This window comes from Xenopus tropicalis, chromosome 9 (genome assembly GCF_000004195.4).
Source record: "Xenopus tropicalis strain Nigerian chromosome 9, UCB_Xtro_10.0, whole genome shotgun sequence".
NCBI classification, from domain to species: Eukaryota; Metazoa; Chordata; class Amphibia; order Anura; family Pipidae; genus Xenopus; species Xenopus tropicalis.
This window is the reverse complement of record NC_030685.2, coordinates 21,842,252-21,853,271: the sequence shown is the minus strand read 5'-3', so window position 1 is coordinate 21,853,271 and position 11,020 is coordinate 21,842,252. Positions and strand designations below refer to the sequence as shown.

General features: G+C 41.4%; 1 protein-coding gene across 1 annotated transcript; it reads left to right on the top strand.

The window, feature by feature from the left end:
• Positions 1-509: 509 nt before the first annotated feature.
• Positions 510-10,301, top strand: atp6v0c (ATPase, H+ transporting, lysosomal 16kDa, V0 subunit c). Its single transcript, NM_203562.1, is given in 3 exon segments — positions 510-736; positions 7,777-7,960; positions 9,342-10,301. Coding segments are annotated over 3 exon segments (471 nt in total). The 5' UTR covers positions 510-654; the 3' UTR covers positions 9,547-10,301.
• Positions 10,302-11,020: the final 719 nt, after the last annotated feature.

The following is an 11,020-nucleotide window of genomic DNA, read 5'->3' as shown; positions in this document are numbered from 1 at the left end:
TCTATAAACACAATATCTGTATGTGTATGTATATATATATATATATATATATATATATATATATAATGAATAACATACACACACCTCACACCCAGACAGGCCCAACGCCACCTCTCAGTACGCTAATGACAAGTGAATGACGCACCTCTCCCCGCACCCAACCTGTCAGACACCGCCTTCCAACCACGACAGGTGCCTGAAAGTGCCATCTTCCCCTAAACCCCGCACCCCCGAAAGCACCACCGTGCAACACCATTTACACACAAGCCAGTAAATAATCATCCCTCGGGCAGCAAATGACCGCCTGCAGTCAGTGGAGCAGAACAATCTCCCATACACCACGGATAATGGAACGTTCCATCATCATCAAATGGGCGGGATCAAAAGTCACAGCTAAGGGAGACGCCGCGTCACGTGACGTGCGACCGGCAGCCATTTTGTGCTGCGGCGAAGTATTTAGAGCAGAGAGCGCTGCTTAAAGGTTTTCAGTGTGAACGCCGCAGCTAACCTGGTTGGAGTGTCCTGTCATTCCCGCTTCCCCTCCTCCTTCCCGTAGCGTCGTGTGCACTATCTCTCTCTCTTTCCCTCCCCTGAGCCCGGCGCATTTCTTTTATTTCTACCGGAGAGTTTACGGACAACTCGTCATCCAGCACCATGTCTACCGACACCGCAAGCGCGCCCGAGTACTCCGCCTTCTTCGCTGTCATGGGGGCTTCGTCTGCCATGGTTTTTAGCGGTGAGACACCCATATCTGCTATACATACACTCACCCATGGACCGCTCTGTGCTATGGGTGCGCAGTCACCTGCTGTCAATAGAGCTGCCGATAAAGAACTACATATCCCATCGGCCCCTGTGGTGCATTGGTAGAATGAGCTGCAGCTCCAGTGGTGGTTTATCCCTGTATAGAAATGTCAGAGGCTTGGCATGGGGTGCTATGGTTTAATCTGAATGACTAGAAAATGATAGTATTGCTGTATTCATTCTTCTATCTTTGTGTCTATGTATATAATACAGAGTGATCTGTATGTATGTAAATCTTTATTTATTTATATCTGCATATAGGATATGAATGCTGGGGAACTTATATATATTATTATATTATATTGCTGGGGGCATGGTGTCTGTCCCTGTATGATATGAATGTTGGGGGAAATGTCTATATAATAGTATTGTTGGGGAAACTGTCTATACAACAAGAATGCTGGGGTGTCTGTCCCTGGATGGTATGAATGCTGGGGTGTCTGTCCCTGGATGGTATGAATGCTGGGGTGTCTGTCCCTGGATGGTATGAATGCTGGGGTGTCTTTGCATATAATGCAGTGCCAGACAGCTAAAGAAGGCATTTCCATGGTGCCTTATACCATTATATAGATATATATATATATATATATATATATATATATATATATATATATATATATATATATATATATATATAATATATATATATATATATATATCTCTGCCTTAAAACCCAGATTGAGAGGCTTTAACCCTTCCTTAAGGAAATATGTATAATATGTGTATATATAATATGAATGCTGGGGTGAAACTGTAGGTGGCTGATCCTTATTCACCCATCATGTGACCGGCTCTTGCTTCCATTTTTTTTTTTTTTTTCCATCTTCTCGGATCACTGGCTCCTGCTTCCTCCTCCCTGTCAGGGTTTCTGCTGCCTTCCTATATAAAAAGCTAGTGGGGCTGGGGGGGGGGGGTTAAGTGGAATGACTAGGGTTTTACCAGTCTGCTGCTAACATGGGGGTGTTTGGCGTGGGAATGGGGGGGGCTAGTCTTTCCCGGTTGCCCAAAGGGGAGCCCGGCTTGCTGATGTCATCCCGGTGACAAGCAGCTGGTGAATGGTCACATGACTGCAGAGGGCAGGATGAGCTCTTTATTGCTGTGCTTATCGCTGGCCGTGAAGCCTCTGCTGTCGAGATGGGTGAAATGTTCCCTTTATCAATGAGTCCTGTCCTTTTTGCTATATACAATTCCTTCCCCTCCTGAAATCCCCTGTTTAATAAAAATGCCTGTATTTTTGTATTTATAATATGTTGACAAAATACATAATGCAGTAGTGTTTTAAATATGATGCTATTTGTGTACCCCTTTTGGAATCTAAGAATTATTTCCCTCTTAATGGTATTTGGAACCGGTCTCACTGGTCCGTACATGGAAGGCTGCTTCATTGTTCTGTGAGTGGCAGTGTCAGGCCGACCTGACGTGTCAAATCTGTTCCAAGCTGGAGGCGACCTCGGCATATTAGCTTCCTTATTACTGGTGTAGGTAGCATGGCCAGGGGGCTGCTGTGTGGAGCCATTCTGGCCCTGTGGGCTTGCATACTGGGCACGGCGTTAGGAGATGGGTACGGGGGTGCTCCTGCTATATCTGCTTTGTTAGCATGTTTTACCTACACTTAATCTGATTTTTGGTACTTGGTGCATCATCTCCCCCCCCCTCTTGTGTTCTTGCAGATCAGCCAAGGTCACTCAGATAAACCAGCCAGCATCATTGAAAACGCGTCTTTTATTGCCATTCAAGGCTAATCCCTCAACTGTTTTGGGGCTACTGAAATAGGGGGGTGTAAAGATGTGTAGGTGCTATTTGTGGTATAGATATGGATGGTGATTTTGCAGTATCTCAGTGCATTGAAGGTCATAGAATTCAGTAAAAAAAAATATATATATATATATTAGTGGGGAAATTTAGGTTTTTTGGTAGGCTGCTTTTTTTTTTTTTCTTGGTGCATATAATCAGGAGTCTGTACCCTTATTCGCTGCTCATGGCAGATGGTATGGTGCTACCCTTCCCCCATACTCTACGTATGGCTCTGCTGAGCAGGAATCAATGCACGGTAGTAGTAGCGATAGCTGTGTATCATTTGGAGAGGTGTATGGTGATATCCTGAGTTAGGCCCAGTGATCAGAATATACATTATTGGATGTTCTACAGATCTGTTTAGATAATGTCTTTATACATCTCTAGCTTCATCCAGAATCTCGCTCATCCAGAAGTTTCTGATGTGACCTTTCTGTGCTGCTGTGACTTGTAAAGATCATATTTATCTCTTATCCATATGAGAATATAATTCAATATATTCTAGCCCTCTGCAAGCTTATATTGGTTTTTAAAGCCATTTGGACTGTGAACCTTTTTTTGTTTAAGATGGGGGTGAGGTGAGAATCTTACAGATGTGTTAATTGGAATGCTAATATAGCAAGGTACTGTTACACCAGGCGACTGTATGAAGGAGATCTAGGCTCTCATTTCAGCACTGACTTGTAAAGAAAATGAAGGATCAGTTTGTCAGGGTGGTTGAATGCTATTTGCTAATCTGGGTAGGCTCTTCCGGCTTTCCTTCAGGCTTTCATTTTAGCAGCTTTGTGTTTTGGGGTTATGATACACATAATGAAATTAGGGCATAACTGCAAAAAGTTTCTGCAGCCCCATGCACATAACAGTTGTGACTATGAGTGGAGGCACCCTGCTCGTCACCCCCCACCCCTGTACAGGAGATGCACTGTGCTAGGCTGCAAGGAAACCTTGTACTTACACCTGCTTTGGTTTGGCTCTAGGGGCAGGGCTTCATTTATGCTCTGGGGATATAGGCACTCCATTTTATTGCCACAGTTTAAAGGGGGGGGGGGGGTTCATTTGGTACCCCTAACCTTGCTGGTGTAGCAGATAATTTTATGCTGCAATTATTAGAACATTATAATTTTTATATTTTTATTTTTTTTTCTGGTCATTTCCCAGTTCGGGAGTTATGAATAGCCGGGCTACAGACAAGATCTTGCAATTTTCTCAAATAATAAATATGCCTTGGTGGGGTAGATCACCGTTAAGTAAAGTTTAGTATTTTATGGAATGGCTTTTTTTTTTTAATTATTTGCTGCCGCCTTACACTCCAGCTTTCAAATGGGGGGTCACTGGCAGCCAAGAAACTATTGCTCTGTGAGGCCACTCTTTATTTGGGTCAACATTACTCTTTACACTGTGAACTACCTTTTTTTAGAACAGTCACTCTCAGTAACTATTATTGGAAATTATTTCTGGCAACTTCATTTTTCTGTAATAAGCTTTTGAATTTAATAAATACATGAAGAACGACTTAAAGTCGCAGTGTGCAGAGACCTGCAAGTTCTGGATCTCAATACTACATGGTTGTTGCTCTGTATAGGCACTGGAATATTTGCAGGCTACCATTAGACCTCCCAAGGCCCTAAAATGGATCATAGGTCCTCATCACATTCACTGGGGCCTTTAAAAGGGCCCAGTTAGCCTGTATGAATGTTTGGTTTCCTACCACACTCCTCCAGAGTACCCATAGGAAACACAAGGAAGAACAGGGAACCTCCTTGTATATCAATGCAGCTGGATAGATGCATTCTATGGTGGGCAAATATTGGGATATGTTGTGCAGTTTAGTGATCAGATAGGTCTGATGGTTGCTGAGTAAAGGTTTGTGTTTCACTACATGAGGTAGAGAATAATGCATGCAGGGATTTGGTGCTGTTTTCTGTTTAATGATTGTTCAGAGTTAATAAGGCTGGACTCCTGTACTTTGGTTATAACTTTATACTGATTTGGATAAAATGTAACCGTTTGTGCTTTTTGCAGCGGGAAAACTTTAATTCACTGTTACAACTTTCAGTCATTTTCTTCAGTGCTGGAAAGGCCAGTCATTATTTTTATAGCACATTAAAGGCCAAATAAACTGCAGCAAGTTGTGCCAGGGTTGAGGGTCTGCTACAGCTGGTGAAGTGCTTGAGGCCATTTCTACCACCTCCCATTGCCATGAATAGACCAACAGCACGGCAAATTATTGCTTTTCAGCCCAAACTGCTCTACTGAGTGTTTTCAGGAAGAAGTGGCTGCCAATGATTTTCAGCTCTGGGGTTTTCTCCAGTTTCCCTCATGCTTAGTAATTGGTTCCTGATAAAGTGACCATTGTGTATAATGGTGGCTGATGTGAATACGTAAAGGGCTGTGGAATATTATTGAAAATAAAGTGCCAGCACTACCTTGCCCCCCCATTAACTTTAATGAGAAGAGCAGCAGTGACTGTTGGGTGCTTCTCTGCTAGCTGAAGTGATGCTGGTGGAGAATATGCCCTGTATGATACTGAACTGAGTTGTAAATTAATCGAATGCTCCAATAATTTAGAAATGTGATTTTGACGCCTATGAAGGGCATGTATGTATTGACTTCCAAAAGCCGAAATTTGAGTGCTCAGAAGCTGGTAACATTTAATGTGGATAGAGCTATGAAGGGGTAACACCAACTCAATTGCAAGATACCTCAAACTCCACCCCCACCCCATGATAATCTGGTCCCTTCATAGCATATCAAAATACTGATTGAATGGCATTCACCCCATCCAGGGAGGCTTCCAATCCGCAAAAATGGTTGATGGTTAATTTAAAGGCTTAGTAACACTAAAATTTGAATCGAATAGTTTTCATTTCTGTGCATGTTTGGAGGGAGGGGGATAAATCTTCCTAGTTCTATTGCAGTGTTTCTTACCTGTGCTGTATTCAGCCATCCTTCATAACGAAAGCCCTACTTGGTATATTCCAAAGAGACTAACATTTTTTTAGATGAGTAGTGGTGGGACAAATTGGTCCAATCCACTTACTTCACCCAGCTCTACCCAAGCACCCATCCAATAACACAGGCTTATGCAGGCCTAATTGGGAATAGACTATATACATTAAAACTGGATAATGTCAGGCAGGCCTTATGTAATGGGGCCACAGAAGGCCATATAATTTCTGCTATAATAGCTGTAATGGGTCATCCACATGAAATGGTGGCCACTTTTTCAAGCTGCCTGCCCAGCCTGGTGTAACTTCAGCTCATTGCCCCCTGATTAATGCAGTGCCTGGGGGGTGGTTAGAAAGCTGAAGTGGCACCCTAAGTAATCTCCATATGGGGGGGGGGGGGGTTAAACTTTTTTTGGTGTTTCATTCATGCGGTGTGATTTAATAGAAATCACGGGCTTGGCGCAGGTGGCTTTCTTTGCCCTGCATGTGCGGCCAGTGTTTGTGCAAGGCTGGAGTTCCACAACTGCTTCTGCTTCCCCAATTCTACTTCAAAACCCCTTACCCTTGTGCTTTCCCACATACGCTGTGGCTTCCACTCACATTTTGCAAGCCAGATATTGTGCAACCAGCATTATTCTTAATTGATTGTGTTAAGGGTATAATATTGGGGATGGGTATATTAAACCGAGCTGTTATAAAGAGGTTTTATTTCAGTTAATTAATATAAGTCACATTTGTCAAAGCTGTGCTGTTCAAGTTTCCCAGTCTGTGTGAGTATCCCAGATTATAAGGTCATACAGAGAAATCCATGACCCTCTTGGTAAGGTATGGACTGTTATACTTCATGGAGGCATCATGCAATGTCATGGACTTCCCTTTGTTTCAATACAATATTAAGATATACAATATTGGTACATGTATGGCACAGCAGAAAATAAATTGTCCGAGGGCAGCCTGTGCACATAATTAACCCTTGGATTGCTGGCATTTTTAACACTGTTTTGTAGCCAGTGCTATGAGCATTGTGGGGAATTCATTGCTTCCATCTCTTACAATTTGGTTTGGGTAATTTACAAACTGGGAATAGTATGCTCTAGAGCTGTGACTGTTTACTCATCCACAACTCCCAACTTTGCAAAATTTAAAACTGCTGACATTTTTCTTTTTTTTTTTTTTTTTTTTAATATATTAATCTGTTTAATATTAATATGAATGTGTAACTGGCACACCCCTTATTGTTATATCCTGTCTCTGGCAGAACTGAAGGACAAGTTTATTGATCCAGGGAGCATCTCCTGTTGCTTCTTTGCTCAGTTCTCTTGCTCTTGACACATTGAATTATATATTGGAGGCATTGTCCTTTTCAGGCAATGACTGGTTACAGTTTGCTAACTTTTTAGGGTCAACACAGTAGCCCTTTTGTGCATCGTAGGTAAGGGCTACCTAAACTGAAGGCCAGATATTTATATTAATATTGGTGTACTGTATGGAATAGTTGGCAACTATTGTCCTAGTTCCATAGTGACTTTCTAAATAGTAAAACCACGAATAACTGCATAGCTTTAGCCTGTTTTAGTTTTGTTTACCTGTGTTTTTACACCCCCCTCTAACAAAGTACTATAAAAGTCTAACAAGGTTGCTGGGTGGGTGAAGGGAAAGTGCACTCCTTATTACCAGTCTGACTCACTGACTTCATTTCATAATTTTCCCCATCAGGCCATTGTCTCTGTGAAATGTTCCTTGCAGTCAGCTGACACTCATGTGCCTAAGCCATAGGCAATAGCTGCAACTTAAATTCTGCTATTGAACATCATTCAGATCACCCGTCTGACTTTACTACTAAGTCTGTCACATGGGATGAATTGTAGCCACTACCACTGTCCAAATAGCCGCTATTGTTTCCATACCAATCTGAGGGCTACTTATTAAGGATATGCATCATTAAAAGGCAGTTTTAGGGTAGTTGCATGTTACAGTCTGGGACTATGTGCCTTAGTATGCATAGAAGCTATGGGAAAATAGTGCTCTAAAATGACTACCAACTGAAATAGATGAAATGAAAATAGCCCTTTATAAGTAGGGTATGCAGTAAGATTGCCCTGTGAAAGTTAAATAACTATTGTGATAGGTTACCTGGCCAGTATGACGCTTCCCAGTTCTCGCCGCAAATGTTTTCTTGCAGTTCTTTAATTTTAAATGCGCATTATGAATCTTCTTCTTCTTTCCACAGCCTTAGGGGCGGCCTATGGCACGGCAAAAAGTGGTACAGGTATTGCCGCAATGTCTGTCATGCGGCCTGAGTTGATCATGAAGTCCATTATTCCCGTGGTCATGGCTGGTATCATTGCTATCTATGGTCTTGTAGTAGCAGTCCTTATTGCAAACTCTTTGACGTCTTCTATCACACTATACAAGTAAGTGCCCAAGTTAATTTTTCCCTTTAATATTATTCCAGGCTGTTAAATTTAGCAATGGCTGATAATTAAGCAGTAAAGGTTTTGTACAATAATATCTGTGCATGTATAGCCGGCTTATTACATAGTGTAAGACATATTAGACATATTGTGCCAATAGTTTGACGACTTCATAATGTGTCTACAGCATATTCAGATTTCTCAGGTGAAACCTGTGCTAAGATGTAGCTGTTTTCTCAAACTTATTTGCTTGTGCTGCAAGTTATCATGAATTTAAAAAAAAAAAAAATTTTTTTTTTTTTTTTAATAGAATGTGGCTTGACAGTGTAAAAATGTATCTCACATAAGCTTGATCAGGGATCCCTAACCTTTTTTACTTGTTAGCCACATTTAGATGTAAAGTGTTGATGAGCTACACAAGCATGAAAAAAAATTATTTGGGGATGCAGAGTGCAATGCTGGCCTGAAATAGACTCTGCTTGTAGTAAAAATGTCTCTGCTTCCAAAATTTGCCTCCAAGCCAGAAATGTAAAAATGGGCACCTACTTTGAGGCCACTGGGAGCAACATAAAAGGGGGGTGGGGAGCAACATGTTGGGGATCACTGAGCTAGATACTGTGCTCCATGGAGAAATAAAATCGTAAACTGACTCTGCAGCTGATGGCTGTGCTCCTAAGAAAAACCAGATCATTTACAGGTTTGCAATGGTGTATTTAGTGCAGTGTCCTTGTACATATACACCCCCCCCCCCCCCCAATAAAAAATGCAGTACTAGGTTATGTGATAAGCAGGAAGTTTCCCCTGTCTCAATACCAGGCTAAAAAATATAAAGCAAATCTGTATTCTGAAACCTCCTTATCCAGTACAATTTCTGTATGTGCAGCCTATACATGCCACTGCTTTCCTTATAACTTCCCAATTACTAAAAAGGACAGGGCCAGTGCCTAATACAGGTATGGGATCTGTTAATCAAAATTTATGGAAGACCCCCTTATCTGGAAGACCCCATGTCCAGAACACTCTGGATAACCGGATGTTCTAAAGCGTTTTTGCTAGGCTAATAGTGCTGCACCAGGATAATTAAACTGGCACTTGGAGTTCAGTGAGTAATAGAGAACCTGTGCCCATTGTTGGCTGCAGGTATGATTAAGGAGAAGGGGTCATAGTTTCATCATTGGCAACTTGAGCGGAATTTTCAGTAGCTTTATTGTCCTCTTTAAGGCTAAGTTCATGAAGAGTTTTTTTTTTTTTTTTTTGTTTTGTTTGTTTTAAACCATTTCTTTAAACAATGTGCTCTTAAAAAAGATTTAAGAAACCTTAATTATTACTGTAAATATGATGCATTGTTATTTACGTAACTTTCCCTCTTTACTTTTTGTAGGAGCTTCCTTCAGTTGGGTGCTGGCCTCAGTGTAGGCCTGAGTGGTCTAGCTGCTGGCTTCGCCATTGGTATCGTGGGAGATGCCGGAGTGCGGGGTACAGCACAGCAGCCTCGACTATTCGTAGGGATGATCCTGATCCTCATTTTTGCTGAAGTCTTGGGTCTGTACGGCCTTATCGTGGCACTTATCCTGTCTACAAAATGAAAAATTCGACCTCTTTCCAGTTCACCTGTTATCCAAAAGTCAACACTTGCAAATAATGGTTTTATCTCATGTGTACAGTCATCCTACACCTGCCCCAAACTCAATATTTTCTCCCCCCCACGATACCTGCGCAGTTGTAAGTTAGTGACTGTTGTGTGTAATCCTTTAGCTATCTTCATCAGTTGGACTTCAGGGCATTACCAGTCCTGACAAGCAGGCTTGTGGGTGGGAAGCAGGCATCACTTCCTCTACCCTCACCTGACTCCTTCCTCTGCGTGCAGTGTGTTTCTCCCATTCCATCTGATTGTTTCCTAACAAGTTCCATGTATAAATATGATCCTAGAACTGTAATTTCCCCTTTACACTTAATGTTTTATTTATATAAAAATTCTTGTTCATACTTCAAAAACAGAGCCAGCTTTTTCCTCCCTTCTGTAACCTATCCTGGTCTCTTTGCTGCGTATATATTTAATCTTTAGCTGTATCTGTGTGGGATTTCCTTGTAAGTGCTGAGAATTCCCTGGATGTAATAATTTGGATTACGATTGCTGTATTGTTCTGATATTGGAGTGAGGTCTCTATATATAGTTATATATTTTTGTTTTTGTTTTAATACAAAAAATTAAATTCCAGCCTGTGTTCAACTGGTGACCAGAACAAAATTTTAAAAGCAAAACCTGGACATGTATGGTAAAGTTACGCCTGCTGCTGGGGTTCAGTTACACATTTCCGAATAAAACATCTCCAATCCATTACAGCCGTTTCTTATTTCTAAAAACTTTTTTTTTTTTACACTGAGTTTTACTTCAACCATAGTCTTAATCATTTTTCATGAGCTGCTGAGGTGGGTGCATTTCTAAACTTGGAAGGCAAGCTTCCAGTCTAGGTTCTGACTTGGGTCCTACTTAAAAAGAACTGTAACTGGGCAGTTGATGTCTGTGTTTAGTATGAAACATGATGCCTGTGTTTAGAGATGGGTTTTTGGATGATCTTAAAGGAGCAGTTCAGTGTAAAAATGAGAATGGGCAAAATAGAAAATGTAATCAATGAAGGCTGGCTTGAGCAGATGTCTAACATAATGGCCAGAACACGAATTCCTCCTTTACAGCTCTCTAAGCTGTTAGCAGTCAGTAACCAATCAGTGACTTGAGGGGGGCCATATGGGACATAACTGTTCTATTAGTTTGCATTTGAATCTGACCTGTGTGCTCACAAACTAACAGAACAGTTATGTCCCATGTGGCCCCCCCAAAGTCTCTAACTAAGAGGTTAGAGAGCTGAAAGCAGGAAGTTGAGTTCTAGCCATTACATTAGACATTTGCTCACTCCAGCCTTTATAGATTTGGTTTTTTTTGCCTAATTATATTACAAATATTTTTTTTGTGGAGTCTTGTCAGTTTCACTTTTACACTGAACTGTTCCTTTAAGTGAAAATCCAGCAAGGTTTGTGTTTCAACCAGAGTATCACTAACAT